This window comes from Rhinolophus sinicus, chromosome 15 (genome assembly GCF_057876585.1).
Source record: "Rhinolophus sinicus isolate RSI-liver-muscle chromosome 15, RSI-T2T, whole genome shotgun sequence".
Taxonomy (NCBI): Eukaryota; Metazoa; Chordata; class Mammalia; order Chiroptera; family Rhinolophidae; genus Rhinolophus; species Rhinolophus sinicus.
Window position 1 is genome coordinate 91,146,847 of NC_142515.1, and position 18,232 is coordinate 91,165,078.

Below are 18,232 nucleotides of genomic sequence, written 5' to 3' on the forward strand. Positions count from 1 at the left end.
CATGTTCACAAGGGACCCACAGAAGGTTTGTGTGCGTGTTGGAAGGATAAGATAGGGATCAAAGGTCAAGATAAAAGACTTGGAGCTGGAGAAGAGGAGTCCTCTGCAAAGTACCCCACCTACTGCTGGTATAGGAAAAAGGGAGGAGAAAGGGGAACAAGTGAGCAGGAACAAAGAAAGGTTAGGCCTGAGATGAGGAAGGATGGCAAACAGGGTTGTGGAGGATTGGGACAGAGGGGTCACAGATCAACCCCAGCAACCAGGGCCAGCTCACCCCTCAGGGACCCAAGGCCCCTTCCAAATGGCTCTGTCAGAGCTGGTCCGCACCATGCAGGAGCCCCACAGGCCCAGGTGCAACCCAGACACCAGCTGGGGAGGCTGTGGGGGAGCCAGCCAGGGCTGGGGTCCCTCTCCCTGGGGAAAGAGAGGGAGGGAGGAGGAGCTGAAAAACCAGTCCCCCATGAACCTCCCCTGAAATCCAGAGTCAGGGCAGGAAACCCACCAACGCGTGGCAAGCTGAAGGCAACAAGGGGGAAAGGAAGGAGGGAGCCTCACAGCGAGACACAGCCTTGCACTCTTCATTTACTCAGCGGAGAAGGCGATGATGGGGAAGGAAAAAACAATCCACACCTCTTTTTATATAAGGTTCCTTATTTAATTTGGTCACGAATCCATAAGTACATGATGAGTGTTTTATACATAATGCCCTTCTTTATATGGTTTAATATTTCCAACAAACTCTTCAAAAGTGGGCCCCTCCACTAGAGAGAAGCATAAAAGGATACCCAACCATTAAATACAATTTTAAAAGTATCACATTTGCACTGGGTATACAGCTATAAAGAAGACAATTTCATGGGCTCATGAAACTTCTTTCTGGTGAAGACACACAATAGACATGTGAACAAATGAATAAAGCTGACAAACACTGACAAGAGTAACACTTTAGAGGCACACTCAAGTTCTCTGAGAAAGGGACAGCTGAGCTGAAACCTGACTGACAAAAATTCCTTCACATCTCCATCTGAATGTACAAAGGCAGAGCCTCTTGCACAGAAGGAACAGCAAAAGCAGCAAATACCTGTGTCTTTCAGGAAAGGGAGGGGCCAGGGAGTGACATCAGAAAGTAATAGGAATGTAAGTACCAAGGCGACAGAGTCACCCTTTCCTGAAACCTCCATGGACACCATTTCCTGAACACGCCCAAACGTTTAACCAATTCCAGTTTTGGCCCAGTCACACCAGGCCTGGAATAAGACCACACACAGTCTTGAGATGGAAAAGAACAAAAGCCCTGAGAATTGCTTCCCCCATAAAATTATCCTCATGAGTCTGGAATACGATGGAGAAGGGTTTTGGGAAAGAAGGACTGAGAGAGTTTCTAAGGATTTAAAAAAAAAAAAATGATACAAGGGCAAACCTTAAGATCTCAGTCATACTAGGCCTATAACTCACAGTATTTAAGAATTGGTATTATGCGTTGAGTTGTGTATGCAGAAAGCAGGTGCTTACATCCTTAAATAGCCAATCTGGACCCAAAAAGGCAGTTCTGGGGCTCAGATTCACAAACCACCAGAAGAAAGAGGGTCCATTTAATACTGAGTTAGTAAACATTTAACACAAATCATGAGCACCGTCCACTCTTCCTCCCTGAGACCAGATCCCTGTCCTGTCTCCTCTGAGCCCAAATGAGGCTGAAGATTCATTAACATGTCCCGAATGGCACAGGACATAGAATGCATTTAGTACCTTAGATCTCACCCAATTCCCACACTCCTCACCCACGTCCATAGATGCGAATGAGGCTTATGCACAACTTTCCAGGTCAGAGACACCCCAGGGCTGCACGTGGATACCACATCTCTGGTCAGTTTTAAACTTTTGTCTATAGATATTATATTCATGCACCTATACAAGCATCAAGTGGGAAAGAGTGGTCCCCGTGGAATGTGCCGGTCATCTAATCCTGGACAAGCTCAAACTACATGTGAAGGAGAACTGGGAATCACCAGTGCCTACAGGGGGGACTTTTTCCTCCTATCTTCCACTTTTATATTTTTGCATATTTCTACCATGATAATCCATGTAAAAAATAAATACATTTCCACAAAATTTCTATGCTCGTATAAACACAAAAATATAAAAATAGAAAGATTCAGATCACAAAGTTAGACAGAAGTAAATGGACATCTAGCAACATTGATGGATCTTACAATATACTAAATACAGGTAGCAATGCAAGTCTATTAGATGAAAAACTGCCATGAACTGAAAAGAATAACATCCTAAAACAACTGTCAGTACACACATCAACATAAAACTATACTCCTCATTGATTCTTATACACATTTCCAGAGTTTCTTTATACCAACAAACATTTCTATGAATAAAAGTTACTTTAAGTGCATTGAAAAAGTTCTAGAACATTCCAAGAGCTGTAGGCTTTTCAATGGTAGTGTATCTTCAAGTACCGGCTGCGTCTTCCAGACTGGTGTCCAATTGTGCTTCGTCTTCCAGGAGAAAAGGTAACTAGGAAAGCTCTGGTTTCCTAAAGAGATTCCTTTCACTCAGGACAGAGCAGAGCCTGCCCCACCTTCTTCATAGACACACTTCCCAGAGCCCACCATGTGGTCCTGAATCAACTCGTTTGCTTGTCTTTCCACAAGTGTTTCCAAGGCGTCCAGCAGGGTGTTGACTGAGGCAGCCTGCCCCTTGTGGCTGAGCCAGGTCACTAGCGTTTCATACAAAGCCCTTGGGGTTCGTGACCTGAGCTCTAGCCACACAGATATCATGGTCTTGAGGCCCAACAGTCTCATGAGCGGGTTCCAGGAATTGAAGGGCACGATATTTGTGAAGTAATCAAAGAACAGCCTCAGGCCTAGGTGAGGGAAAACCACAGAGACAGTCAGGCGAGGTGGGACACCCTTTAGAAAGGGCACAGGTTCCTCAATCAGGCCTAGAACCGAGCGCCCCCTGCCGGTAACCTGTGTCTCTGCGCCCCTTACCTGCTTCCAATCAAAAGTGCATTGGGCCACCCCTGTCTGGGTCTCACCTACACCCATGGCACTGTGGGGAGTCAAGATCAATAAAGACTCCTGCCCTAATGGAGGGTGATTAGCCCACCTGGGAGGGTAGACGGATATCATGGAGAATGAGAGCAGTGTGAGATAGGAGACAGAGGCTGGGACAGACTGTGGTGCAATGGTCCCTCAGAGGAGGGAACCTGAGCTTGTCCTGAGAGTAAGGTCCCAGGGCTGCCACACCTGTACCTGTGCACAGAACAAGGGCCTGGACATGGCAAGATCTCTAGCTTCACACCCAGTGCAGCCTCACCCACAAACTGGCAGGGCTGGATGGGGACAACGCTGGGCAAGAATGTAAGCTACAATGGTACAAACCCCACTCATCTCACTGGGGATTACATGAGATGTGTGTGGAATGCACTGCACACTATTGACCCAGAGAAATATAAGGAGAGTCAGGAATACTCGTTCGTATTTTTCCAATAGCTGCATTGAAGAAAATAAAAAGAAACAGGTGATATTAATTGTAATACTATATGGGACTAACTCAGTGTATCCTAAATATTAACAATTCAACACGTAATCAATATACACAAAGTTATTAATGAGACATTTTACATTCTTTTTTCTAAAATTCTTTGAAATATTGTATCTAGTATACTGTCAACTCTTCAGATTTGTCTAATCACAGGTCAGGTGCTCGGTAGCCTCCCGGGGCCAGTGGGTGCCCTGCTGGACAGCACAGCCCCTTAGGTGCCCTCATTGTGGGTAAACCTGGCCCTGAACCACAAGGGAGGAGAGAAGGACAGGGAGGTACAGAACACTGATGTGATGAAGGGATGGGATGGGGTGTAGTGAGGGAGAAGTGGGGAGATGGGAGGATTTAGGTCCCAGCGTCCCAGTGACAATCAGCAAGGGCCCCCTGCTTCCAGCATCCGCAGCTGTACTGCTCTAACAGCTATGGGGATGGCAGTTAGGATATATCCCTCTTCCCTCCACTCTTGCTCCATTCCACCCAATAAAACACTCACTTCAATGAGGTCTGCATCGTTTGCTGGAACCGACGGCTCCTTTCTCATCTGAGACCCTTCAGCTCCTGCTGGTTCCTGTAAAAAACAGCGGAGAGTTCCATTGGTCCCAGAAAGGAGTCCTGGATTCCAGAAGTGAGCCTGACAATCAGCCAGCTGTGTGAACTGGGGCACCTATCTCCCCTCCCGGGTCTCTATGGAGATGGAGAGGAACCTCCTACCCTGCACCTCTGACAGGCTGTGGCTTGTGTGCCCATGGAGGCCCACATTCTTCGTGGTAATGCTCACTCCTTAAGTGTCTGTTCAAGCTCCGACAGCTGTACACAGCTGAGTAACCATCACCCAGTCAAGACATGAAACATCCCCACCACCCCACACGCTCCCTTCTGCCCCTTCTGGTCCATTCCCATCACCCCATCAGTCACACAAGCCACAGCCTGTCAGAGGTGCAGGGTAGGAGGTTCCTCTCTGTCTCCATAGAGACCGGGAGGGGAGGTAGGTGCCCCAGTTCACAGGGGCAGGAGACAGTCACTCCCTCACAGGCACTTATATGACTCAAATGAATACATAATGGGGCATTTGGGCAAATCTAAATAAGTGTTTATTCCACGATAGTGAATGTGCCTTGATCAATAATAATGGTCCAAAATAGTAGTCTAAGGGAAATGAAAGCCTTATATATTTTCCAGGACACTGAAAAAGCATTTGGTAAATTTAAACTCCAATTTTGTGTTTTAAAAAAGACCTCAGAAATAAGGGCTGCATCCACAATGATGAGATTTCCCGTATTAAACAAAGACCAATGTCCTTCTCAGCAGTGACAATGGAGGCCTCCCCAGCAAAGTTCAATCGAGACTAAAACACCTGCCTGCTGTCAGCATCCCTGAACATTGTTCTGGGCATTCCGACCCTTACAGCAAGAAACAGAACAAAAGCATGAGGTGGGAGCTCTGAGGGGAGTGGAGAAAATAGTCATTGTTTCTGTATGATTGTGTTCTTATAAAACTCTAAGGATTAAACAACAATACTTAAATATGAACATATATATGGATGAATGTTAAAATTGCAGGCGACAATAAAGGAGAAAAGAGAATCACAAGACTATCCAGCTCATAAGGTTATAGAACAGAGGAAATACAAAGCCACAGCCTCGACAAGAAATAGAAGGACTTCATCTAAAGAAAAACACATACCTAGTTGAGCTGTTAGCAAACACTTGATTTGACAGGTTATCTCCCTTCATAAGAAAAATATAGAATATTGAAAAGATTCCTCGTAGATTATGAATTTAACGTAACATAACATAATGTCAATGAATGTTTAGAAATAAGAGGAAAGCTGATGTATAATTCTAAATTTCATTTGGGTAAAAATAATCAATTTTGAAAACAGGGACATGAAATTTTTTCTATCAGATAGTAAAACATATTAGAAAGTTTCATGGCAGAATATTATAAATAATAGAATCCCTTTTGTGTAAATAAAATATGCTGGTGTACATATGTATGAACACACACACACACACACACACACACACACACACACACTCAGACGGCATATATACAAAGATATTGGGAAAGAATCACAAGAAATTGTCTCTTGTTGTTAACTGAAATAAAAAAGCCAGAGACTGGAGAAGAGTGTGCCAAGTTTCGCTACTCACTGAGAACCTTTCTGTACTAAGTAAATTTTCTTATCGTGGATATGTATTAACTACTTTGAAAATGTGTCAAAGTGATTAAATTAGATGGAGAGATTATTGACCATTTTTGTTGGTTGGTTTCCTGTTTATAGCTCTTTTTATGATTTTTAGGTGAGGTGTATCAATACAAGAAAAGAACAGGAAAGAAATGTGGAGGTGAAAAGAGGTAACTGCCAGATAGCCATTCACAGGCAATAAAGGAGGGAGATAGGCAGATGAATATGGGAGAGTCAGACCTTAACTGAAGTATCTGGAATGAGACAGGGACTCAGAACAAGTCAGGGAACACCTCATGACATGTTGTATCACAAAATAAATTTCATTCATATTATATAGCTATCTACTGCGAGTCAAATCATTTTTAAAAGCCTACCTAAGATCAGAGAAATTTATCTTATCTTTTGCTGCATGAAGAACTTTCAAAGCTTGTGAGCAATGAAAACATAAATATACCAATAGCTTAATTACTTAACATACAAAATACTGCATACTAAAATTAAAATTTTAGACCAAATGAAAGAATAAACCTTCATGAATGGAAGCTCACGAGAGCTTGTCGTAGAAAAACTTTCACAGACAAGACACCAATGACTTGCAAAATACTTACAGAAAAGCAAGCATTAGTCAATTTTTTTCTAGTTACCAAAAAAGATGACAACTAATGTCATATTAAACCTGTTGAACTGATATGATCCCAGACTGTGTGTGTCTATGTGTGTGTGTGTGTGTGTGTGTGTGAGTGTGTTTATGTGTGTATACAGTAAAAAGTAGTTCAAGCTACTGACAAAGAAATTTTACTTCTTTCAGGAAGTGAATCTACAAGCATGGTCAGAAATAGGGACAAATATTTATTTTTAAATTGATTCAACTTAATTTTGAAATAAATTTGAAATTCTGAACATTATAAGGAATGGCTTAACATTATGTGACAATCACACAGTGGAATGTTATGTAGCTCTAATGCCATCATTCAACCTTCATGGGAATAGCTCACTCTGTGGCTGCCTGTTCTATACTCTAGGGATATGAGGAACACACTACAGATAATAAACAGAACAATCTGTAGAGCTGACAGTCCACATATCGGGTGGCGGGCTCCCTGTGCATGCAGCCCCTCCCCCTGCAGGGCCTGGTCTCCCTCCATCACCACGTCCCCAGGAGACAGGGGACCAGACCAGCATCGGCCTTCCCCTGTTTCTACCACAGTCCTGGACAAGCAGAAGGCCAGGGCCCCTCATAGCTGTCACCCACTCACCAGCAGATGCTCGGCTTCCACTGGGGACTGTATGAGGACACCTTCCAGCTCTGCAGTCTCCTGGTGTCCCAGTTCCTGCTCAGAGGCCAGCATGGACAGTGAGTTTCTGTTGCTGATGATCTCGTTGTGGAAATTGTCCACAGCCCCAGGCCCTCTTGGGGGACACGAGCGCCAGAAAATGACCTTGGGAAGGCAAAGAGCTGACTCAGGAGTCTACACCCAGGTTCCATGCAGGGTCTCAGGGGACACCGTGGGTTCTGCTGCCCCACGTCCACCCAAGGCTGTCCCCTCAGGATGGCACAGGCTCAGCACATCCAGAACTCTGCTGCTGGCACCAGAACCCTGGTGCTGTGCTAAGAGGGTTCAGCACCTCTGCCTGACACCCTCACACCCCAGGGTGCAGGGCTATGGGTGAGGGTGTCACAAGCAGCAGGAAGGACAGCGCTTGGCTTGCCCCCAGACCCGTGGGCCGCTCCCAAAGGACCAGTTGCCCTCTTACAGTCAGCCCAGGCCCCCCGGCCACTTGAGACAGCCAGGGGCAGAAGTACAGGGCAAACTGGGACCATGCCCACCCAGGGCCTTGCTGTGGGCAGGAAGCAGTTCCTGAGGGCTGATGCCACCAGGTCCTGGAGAAACCAACTCACTGTGTTCACGCAGTTGGAGTCCACTCCACAAGCTGGAAGAGAAGGGGTGTCTGCCTTAGCAGTGGGGAGGGCCCTCTCAGCAGCACCTCCCTCCATAAGGACAGTGCTGGGGACAGGGCGTGGGCTGGGGGCTCAGACACTGAACGAGCAGCTCTGGGGCCTGGTGACAAGGAAGGGACCGTCCAACTCTGGAACACTCTCAGGAGGGGGAGAGAAGGGGAAAGACGTAAAACTAAACATGAATCTAATATCTGCTGGGTTCTGCTCTGACCAAAGCTGTATAAACGCACCTGACTCTCTCCTCCTGACTTTCGTCATCCAATTGACACCTGTCTGCCCTGCTGGGGGCCCTGAAGAACAGGTCCTGCCTTCCCAGACATGGCCAGGGAGATGAAGTGACTGTCAGCCCTGAAACAGGGGGACTGATGATCCCGACCCTGACGAGGTGCAGGTGAGGGGGGAGGTGGAGGGTGGTCCCAGAGAAGGAGACTAAAGCCAGGCCAGAGAACAACAGGGATTTGACATATGGAGGGAGGGTCTTTCTGTCTGAGAAACAGCGGGAAGTGAGGGGGGCAGCAGAGAGTGGCAGCGCCTCCCCGTCATCCCGCCAACCTCACCTTGACAGATGCGTTTCCAGTGATAACATGCACATGCACTCAGCAGCAGCAGCACGGCACACACCGTCACCAGTACAATTCTAAGCACCAGCTCTGAACTGCCTGAGGAGGGAGAGAGAGTGGTGGGCGGCCCCGGGCTGGTCGCTGACTCTCCAGGAATCGGTGCCTCCCCAATGGCCTGGGTACCTGATTCTTGTTTGTCACACTTGAGGTCGCTCCAGGGGGTACAGGGCTCAGCTTCAACCATGCCATCAGGGCACCTAGGCACAGACATAGGGAGTTGTGAAGGGGTTCTGTGAGGAAAGAGAAAGAGAAAGAGGGAGCAGCCTCCCACCCCGTATCCCCTGACCAGAGAGTGGAGGAAGAACAGTCTTCTGTCTGCACTATGAGTCCCCTCACCCCCTTGCTGGGTTGAAGACCGAGCTGAGCATGGCACTTTAGCCTGTAGGGCTCCTGCTAAGTGTTCAGAGCTGCACCTTCTACAGGAGCTGGGCCTTCTCTGTGAGGCCTGCACTGAGCTGCCCGGGCTGCAGGGGGAGCCCCCAGGAGGACGTACCTCACTCTAGGTCAACAGTCAGGAGCCCGGTGGGCACAAGCTGAGCCTCACCCTCCAGTCCGCCTTTAATACAAGGAACCTCTCGTCCTCCACCTGTTGACTGCCCCTACCAATCACAGCCAAACTGGAGGTCAGGGGAGAGTGAATCACTACTGGCCCCTAAATCCAAAAACTAGGGAAATGATGCATCTCATTGAGATCGTAGGGGCCTAGGATTAGGGAATCTTGAAGGACATACAAGGTCAGTCTTGTTCTGACTTTGTAGGTTGTGGGCACTTTTCTCTGCAGGGACCTTCCCTGAATAACGAAGTATTTAAGAATACATTTTCTGACTTAATTGGAATAAAGGTTGATATAACCCAGGTTGGTCCATGTTATTTCCTTCAGATTTCCAAAACAAACAATTCAATCATTTCTGAGGGCTCCTAAAAGTACCATGGGCCCTAAGAAGCAGCCTACTGTGCAAATGGAAAACTCAACCTGCAAAGGGGAAATGTGCTGAGGAGGTGTGGGAAGGGGGCGCTGCAGGGGGCAGTGTGAGGACGTGCAGATGGCAGAAGAGGGGCCACTGTAGGCTCAGAAGACACCAAAGGAGCAGGGAAGCCATGAGGGGGTGTGGGGGCATCTCTCTGGTGGTTCCCTTGAGTTCTTGGGGGACCCTTTGTCTCCCATGTCTCACCGAGTGCTGCACGGCTGGCATAACTCAGGGGAATTTTCTTCGAGGTACGTGCCAGGTTTGCATTGACACTCCCTGTCTTTGGTCAGGGTGCATGAACTTATCTCCTCTTCACCTGGAGATAAAGGATAATATTTGGGGGATATGTTTCCCTCACATGTCCCTCTATCCTTTTTCACCACCCACATTCCCATTCACTGTTAACCAAGTAATGTGGGGGGCCATTTCCTGCACACAAAGGATAGCCACCCTCCGCCTGTCACCAATAGAGGCATGGACCATGATTCATTATTTATTACATCCAGATTGGGAAGAAATATATTTAGCTCATGTTTCATTAAGCAGGGCGGGGTATAATCTGAGAGACTCTGGGTGGACAGGAACCCTTGGGTGACTTCCCAAAACCTAGCTCTGCTGGAGAGGCTGAGGAGCCTTGGGCCGGGAAGGCTGAGGGAGGTGGAGCACTGGCCTGGAGCACGGAGCACAGGGCTAAGAGCCATGTGCCAGCTCTAACCAGCACTTTTCCACTCAGCCACACCTTCTATGCTGTAACTAGAGTCCCCCCATCAAGGGACAGAATATCATCCTGCTTCCAACTGATGGTCTAAAAGATTTCCCTACTGTGAGCCATGCGTTATAAAAATAATTTCTGTTTCCATTTGATTTTCTTGACCTAAGACATATCATGAAAATGGGGATGGTGAAGACCAAGTAGGGCTGGAAATCAGGTTGCTGACTCCCCATTCGATACAATTCCCATCACATCACCTGGCACCCTAACTGGACCCATGGGGTCGACAGGGTCTCTACCTGGACGGCAACTGGAACAGACTTGGCAAGAAGGGAGTTTGTTTGAATAACTGGTGAAATCCATCCCATGTGTGCATGGTGTACAGTCTCCACTGAATTCTGATAGATAGAATCCTGGGAACAGAGAGGAAAGCTGGTGAGTGAACCCCCACAGGACTACCAGAGGCTGGCAGTGGTGGCTAGTGGAAACCATTTTCGGCCATCAAAGGTATCGGAACAGAAAAATCCACTCTACCTGTCCTTAGTTTTTTCTCCATTTGTATATCTACCACATACCTTAGACCAGCACTGCCAACAGAAATGTATTACCACACATATTCATAGTTGCCATGTTAAAAGAGTAAGATGAAAAAGGTCCAATTAATTTGAACTATGTATTTTTAACCTAAAATACCTAAGATAATATAATTTCAACATGTAATTAATATAAAACATTGAGATATTTTACTTTAATACCTTACTCAAAAAATGAAACCCATGCTCCCTCCACAGTATTGAGGGTGTGAGATTTGCTTCCACCTGTCCTTGTGACCCCTTGTGGGGACAGAGCCCCAGAAAGTAGTTTCCAGGCTCTCGGCCTCACATAGACAGGTGCTGGCTCAGGTAGTAGTTGGCCATCGGCTGTGATTGCATGGCCATCAGCTGTGGCTAGTTGGCCGTCAGCTGTAACCAGTGAGCCATTGGCCACTAATATAACTGCTGTGGCTATGCTAGGAGAGAGAGAAGAGAATGGGGGCTAGCAAGAAGATGGCGGCTGGGCTGGCAAGCGCGGATTGCAGTTAGGATGGTGGATTGTGGACGGTGTGGATTCAGCCTCCAGTGAGACTATAGTGCCGCCAGGGAGAATATAGTGGTATGACTCCCCTACCTATGGCTCCGTGGGTGTTCCTTTTTGGCCTCACTGTATCCTGTGTTCTTATGTGGGGAGCAGGAGATGAGACCCCGTAGGCCTCCCTGCACGACACCCCTTCACCCCCCCACTCACCCCAGTTGCCCCATCGGTTTGCCTAATCAAGCCTACCCCTTGCCCCCTGTGGCCATGGTTGCTGGGAGGCTCTCTCAGGACCATTCTACCTGGCTCTCAGCACCAAAGACAGTGGCTGTCTGCACCAAAGTCAGCATCCCCAGAAGCCTCACCAACCTGGCCTCTGTTCCTCCCACCACAGAAGTATCTTCACAGTTCCAATCTCATCTCTCTGTCACAATCATCAGCCTCACTAGATGCCATCCTAGAAGGAGACCTCCAATAGGGCATGGGCCTCGTGTCCTCCACTAGCACAGTGCCTGGGACACAGAAGGCATCTAATAACTATGGGTACAGAACCAGGAACTGGGGCAGTCAGAGAGCTGGAGGACCTGGAGACAAGGGAGGGGCAAGGGTTGGAGATCACACTTAGAATGTACCTGGAGAACACTCCCTGTCCGAGAGGCTGTGCTTCCATTCCTGTGGGGCAGCTCGTTGCTGGTGAACTCTGTCCTCCCCTGTGGTCATGGCTGAGGCAGTGGGAACCTGTTCAGACAAAGCAGGGATGGGCATGAGTAGCTTCCAGACTTTCCTCCCTCCCAGGTTCCCTCTCACGTTCACCTGCCAAAAGCAAACAGAACTGGCACCTTTCCTCTAGCTCTAAACTCTCCTTCTTTTGCTTTCATGTTTGTCCCTTGGTCTTTGATAGCAAGTAACTTACACTTGAAAAAGTTTTCTGTATTCTTTTCTCTTACACTAAAACAAAAACATATATTTCTCTTACAGTAAAACAATATATTTATTCCAGAAAATATGGGCAAGGGAAGTTTTTATAAGAATACAAAAACTATGTGTCACCCCTTCATTTAGAGATAGCATCCATTATTTTGTGTCTTTTAGTTCTTTTATTTTCTCTCTCTCTCACAAGTATTTTTAATAATGAGGGTTAATACTAGGTGCACATTTTTAAAAAATCAGGATACAATATCACACATTACAAAATAAACTCTGGTTTTAACCTGACACGCTGTCTCCAAAATGAGGCTGTCAACATACCACAAAATACCAGTCACACAGGTAGAGGGAATAGCTACATAGGGATTTGGGTCAGGATCTCTGTGTTAAAAATGACATGAAATTGAGTGGGGTCCGAGGACATTAATGTGGTTATGTTCTGATTTTGAAGGTACTGTTGTTTACGGGCGTGAATGTCCTCATTTGTAGAAAATAAACACTGAAGTATTCAGGCATATTATTTGTCATGTCAGCACTGATTTTTCAACTGGTTCAGAAAAAAAGGTATTTCCTCTACCTGCGTGACTGGTATTTTGTTTAGCTTTTGCAACTTTAACAGAGCAGTGTAGAAAGTGAAAGTAAACGAAAAAGAAAAAGTCAAAACAAAAACAGTCTACACTGAGCCCAGTCCAGCTGAGAGAATGGATACAAGATAAAAGCAGTCCTCTCCCACATAAAAACCTGTCCAGTATTTGGTGGCAGCTAAGCTCCGTTTCCCTGAGTCCTCCCTTTTCCAGGCTGGGCCTCAGTGGTCAGGCAATGTCTGTGTCTCTTTTCTCTGCTCGCACAGTGCTGTTCCCTCCTGTCGTCCCTGGTTCTCCTCTCATGGATTCTTTGCCTCAACATTTAATTATCACCATGTTCAAGCACTTAATAAGTTTAAAGACCTGTACAATGAACTCCCATATACTCACCTCCTGAACTCTATAACTAATATTTTGCTATATTTGCTTTATCACCTATTTCTTTCTCTATCCATCCTCTGTCCATTCATCTGTTTTATTTTAATGATGAAATTCTGTTGCAGATTTGGTACATTTCTCTTAATACTTCAGCATGTATTTCATTAACAAGCATTCAATATTGTTTACAGTTTTTTTTAAAATGGTAAAATATGCAAAGAATGAACTGCACAATTCTTAAGGGTACCACTCAAGAGTTTTGAAAACTGCATACACTTGTATAACTCAAATCCGCCATCTAGATCATGGAACATTAGCATTATCCCAGAGATTTCCATCATGCCCCTGCTCAGGTAATTCTTGTCTGCATCAGCCCCCCAAGGGGAAATGGCCTTTAACAGATGCAGGAAGTTCTTCTCTGTCCTAATATAGTCAGAGCTTTGATTTTGAAAGAGGGGTAAGTGTTCTCACATGCCTTTTCTGCATCTATTCGGCTGTTCATAGTTTTTCTCCTAAACACTGTTAATATAGTGAAAAACACTGATTAATGTTCTTATGTTAATCCAACACTTATTCTGGAAATTAATCTCACTATGTCATGATATTTATCATATTTAAATATTGCTGAATTTGGTTCACTATTTTTTAAGGATTGTTGCATCTATTTTTAAAAAGGTCATTGATCAGTATTTTCCTTCTTTTGAAATGTTTTTGTCAGGTTTTGGGTTTAGGTTACGCTAGCCTCATAAACCACTGAAGAACTATGTTTTCTGATAGAGTTTGACTAAGATTGGTGTTATTGCTTCCATAAATATTTCTAGAATTTACCATTGAAACAACTCAGGCCTACGGTTTTCTTTGTGGTAAGCTTCTAGATAATGAATTCCAATTCATAAATAGGTACAGGGTAATCGAGTTATATTTTCATTTCGTGTCCATTTTGTAGGTAGTAGTTTTCAAGGAACTGTCCATTTCACCCAAGTTGTTTAATTTATTGTCATAAAGCTATTCATAAGATCCACTTTATATGCTTTTATTGGATGCAGACTTTGTTCTGACATCCATCATTAGTTCCTGACACTGGGATTTTACATTCTATCTTTTTTTCTTTGTTAGTCTAGTTAGAGGTTTATTAATTTTGTTGACCCTTTCACAAAACCATTCTCTTTTTATTTTTTGTATTTGTGACATAACAAGACATATATATGTATGTATATTTAGTCTCTGCCCCCAGTTCTTGAAACAGCTCCTAAATCCCTCTAATTCCTCATCCATGCAGGCGATAGGAGCATCTTTAGTCCTAATGAGACTGCTCCAGGTGGTCTCCTTAACAGTTTCAGGGTCTGGACTGGTCACCAGAAAGACCAAGCTTGGCTTGTTCAGCCCACCCCCATCCTTCAAGAAGGGAAAGGAGGTGGGGATTGAGTTAATAATTGATGATGCCTATGTGATAAAGCCTCCATGAAAATCCCTAAATTATGGGGTTCAGAGAGAGTCCAGGTTGGTGAACACATGTTGGTGCTAGGAGGGTGCTGTACCCCAACTCCACAGAAACAGAAGCTCCTGCACTTGAGATCCTCTCACACCTCACCCTATGTACCTCTTCACGTGGCTGTTCATCTGTATCTTTCATAATAAATCTATAAACGTGTTTCCCTGAGTTCTGTGAGCTGTTACAGCAAGTTATCAAACATGAGGACAGGGTGGTGGGAACCCTTGAGTTATAGGCAAGCCTGACAAAAGTGTGGGCAACGTGGGAGCCCACTGCTTGGGACTTATGTCTGAAGTGGGGGCAGTGTTGTGGGACTGAACCCTTAACCTGTGGGTAGTTACTGTCAGAGTATTCTAGTTCACTGATTTCCGACTGAACCCTTAACCTGTGGGTAGTTACTGTCAGAGTATTCTAGTTCACTGATTTCCGTTCCTCCTGGTTACTTCCTTTGGTCAAGCTCTCAGCTCCGGTCCCACCCCTTCCTTCCTGACCAGGGCCAAGCACCGGAAGGGAAGTGAGAGACCGTGAACCCCAGGGAATGAGATCACACTTGGTTGCAAAGCCCAGCGAGCCCTGCCTGGCACGGTGTCGATGGCGGGATCGACGGTCAGGTCATCCCACTTAGGTCAGGGCGACGCGCTTTCGGGGCCCCAAGAGCCAGTGCCTGGGAGGGTGAGGATAACGCCGGGGATCTGGTTGAGCCGTTTTTCTTACCATAGAGTATTCCGTTCATAAATGTGTACGTGTTTGCTATAAACTTCTTTAATAACACAGAACACGGCTGTTGAGTGCCCATAATCTCACTCCCAGCACAACTTAACCCTTTCGGAGTATTTTCTCAGCACATGCTAAACATCCATAGAATATACCGTAACGATGACGGCAGGTTTAACCCATTTGTAACAGGCTTTAGGATTTAAATACGCGGCAAATAAAGAGAGTGAGAGAGATAGGAAGGGGAGCGAGAGAGAAAAGAAAGAAAAATGAATCCGTCTGTCATTCTCTGAGGCTTGTGCGCGAAGGACCCGGAGTGGTCGGGCGGGCTGGGTCCTGGGAACCCGCTCCTCCCCTGACTCTGCCCGAAAGCCCCGGGCACAGGGTCTCCGGAGCAGGCACCCACCGTCCCCACTCCCCAGTCCCCTCTCAATCACCATGCGCGCCTCCCCGAGCCAGGAACGCCGGCGGGGAGACTTACCGGCCACAGGACAGCGGAGACGACGAAAATCAGGGTCCCGGGGTCCCAAAGCGGAAGCCTGGCTCCCCGCGCCCGCACGGGGGCTGGAGACCGCGGTGCCGGGGCTCCGGAGGCGGCATGTGCTCTGTGTCCCCGCTGCCCCGTGCTGTTGCGGGGCGCTCCTGGTCCGGATAGAGTCTTCATCAGGAGTCGTCTGTGTATTTCGTGGGGCGCGGAAGACCCCGCAGCCTGCGGATGCACGGATGCCCGGCGTCTATACGCCCCCAGCCCTGCTCCACTGTTACACCCTGGCACCGCTGAACTTCAGTCCGCGGCGAATGTGAGGCAGGGTAGACTTTCTCAGGTCTACGTAATTATTTATTTCTCTAGTGAAATCAACTTCTGGCTCAGAAGAAAAACTTCATGATTTCACGGGAAGGCAGAAAGACTGCGACCCAAACTTCCCGGAGGCGGCTACCCTGGAGGTGTGATTCATGCAGGAGCCTGCCAGCACCAATAGGAAGGGAGGCGTTGGAAAGCTCCCAGGTCCTGTCCCCTTTCCCGGGCAGATGCCCATTCTGTTCATAAACATTGAACTACCCTCCTGTCGTCTGACTACAGCCTTGTGCCAACTCCGATGCTGCCCCACCATGTCCTCCCTAACCAGCTTCCATGGATGTGCGAGAACGTGAACTTCCAGGAAGGAATATACAAAAAAGAATGGCTTCAACTCTCTTCCAACCTTTTCTTTAAGTCTTTGCTTTTTCACTTAACAATATATCTTGAATATTTTTCCATACATGTCCTTTGAAATCTCCCTCACAATGTTTAACAAATTGCACAGATTTCCTGCGTTGGCCTGTAAGAGACTGTCAGCATAAGAACTGCTACTTTAAGGTTAAGATAGGGCTAACAGCCCTGAGCTTAAAATAACCTAATGGCCTAATTGTTAATTCCAGGATGTGGGCATAGAGACCAGATGTTTAGTAGCTTATCTCCTGCTCTCTGAAGCTATGGAGGTTTTTGTAGCTTATCTGTAAACTCTGAAGCATAGCTCAACTTGTACTCCCTAAACATAGCTCAACCTGTACTCCCTAAAACTATAAAAAATTACTAAATGCCTTAGCTATGTGAAAATTGTAGTTTAACTTGTACTCCCTAAAACTATGGAAAATTACTGAGTGCCTTAGAAACGATATAAAAACCCTTAGCTTAAAGGCTGGGGGTCCTTGTTAAAACCCGCTGCCTCGGGCAGAGACGGGGACCCCAGCTAGCCGGAAATAAACCTCGCTGTGTGACTTGCATTATCGTGTGTGTGTCCTCTGTCTGTCTGAGGGGTGGACGATTCCGAGACTTATCAAGCCCTGGGTTAGACTCTAGTGGGAAGCGTGGAGGAGAGCCGAGTGAGGGACAGCTGATGTTCTAACTATCGTGTTTCCCCGAAAATAAGACCGAAGCAGACAAGCAACTCTAATGCGTCTTTTGGAGCAAAAATTAATATAAGACCTGGTCTCATATTATGTTAGATAAGACCAGATCTTACAGTAAAATAAGACGGGGTCTTATATTAATTTTTGCTCCAAAAGATGCATTAAAGCTGATGGTCTGGTTAGGTCTTATTTTCTGGGAAACACGGTAGGTGAGCCTGGGTGATAGGGGGCTCTCATCTGTCGTTCTTATTCCTGATGGCAGAAGTGGCCTCTGCAAACTTTCCTGCCCCTGAAAAGCACACAGGCTCTCCTAGTCTGGAACGAACTGCCAAGCAGAGTCCCCACAGATGGCAGGCAGCACCTCACTCTGTGTGGGCAGTTGTGGGTGGGGGGGCTGTGACAGAAGGAAGGGGAGAGGAGCCCGAGGAAGTTTTCACTACTCACTGCAATCATTCTGTATTGTTTCAATTTTCTCTTATTTAATGTTTTAATGTCTTTTATAAAGATCAACAGTGGTTAACCCCGATGGGGGAAATTATTGGATACTTCCTTTCGGTTTTATACCTTCTCTTTACTTTAAAAAAACAAACAAACATGTGGTGTTGATGCAAGAAAGGAAGGAAACACAATAGTCTGGGTGGATAGAGACCGAGGTCCACACGAATATTTGACCGTGACAAAGGGACTAAAAGCAGAGGGAAGTGGGAGAATCAGTTGCTACATGGAGTTAAAGGAGACTGACTCAGCACAATCAGAGTAAATCCACACTTCATATCACAACAAACACATTTTCTAAGTGGATATATAGCTATATGCCATAAACCAAATCATTTTAGAGGCCTCCTAGGAAATTAGAGAAGTTCATCTCTCTAATGTTGGATGGAAGACTTTCTAAGCTTATGATCAATGAAAAAAAAAAAGTATAGATTTAACTCCTTAAAAATTTAAACTTATGGAAATAAAAATGGAAACATACTAGGAATCTGTTGTCCTCATTTGAGAAAATGAATGACATGTCTTCACAAACAAGACAAAAATCATAAAAAGTTCATTTGACTAGATTCAAACAAATAAAACGTGTGAAACACAAGTCAGTAAACAGAAATGATTATGAGAATAAAACAGAGAAATGGCCACGTAATTTTTCTTCCAGTTAGTAAAAAT

At 46.0% G+C, this 18,232-nt stretch overlaps 1 protein-coding gene across 6 annotated transcripts in view; it reads right to left on the reverse strand.

Annotated features, from left to right (window-relative positions):
- Positions 1-620: 620 nt before the first annotated feature.
- LOC109436247 (tumor necrosis factor receptor superfamily member 10A-like) overlaps positions 621-18,232 on the reverse strand; it is a 31,027-nt gene continuing 13,415 nt past the window's right edge. The window contains exons 3-12 of one of the 6 annotated variants that reach the window (XM_088792469.1): positions 15,660-16,142; positions 11,716-11,821; positions 10,312-10,425; positions 9,505-9,616; positions 8,456-8,529; positions 8,270-8,371; positions 7,653-7,684; positions 7,009-7,191; positions 4,055-4,129; positions 621-2,548 (exon numbers count right to left, since the gene is read on the reverse strand). In XM_088792469.1, the coding sequence (XP_088648595.1) occupies positions 2,447-2,548; positions 4,055-4,129; positions 7,009-7,191; positions 7,653-7,684; positions 8,270-8,371; positions 8,456-8,529; positions 9,505-9,616; positions 10,312-10,425; positions 11,716-11,821; positions 15,660-15,842 (1,083 nt within the window). In that variant the 5' untranslated portion in view covers positions 15,843-16,142 and the 3' untranslated portion in view covers positions 621-2,446. The other 5 variants (XM_074338229.2, XM_088792468.1, XM_074338228.2 and 2 more) reach the window with 5 other exon arrangements.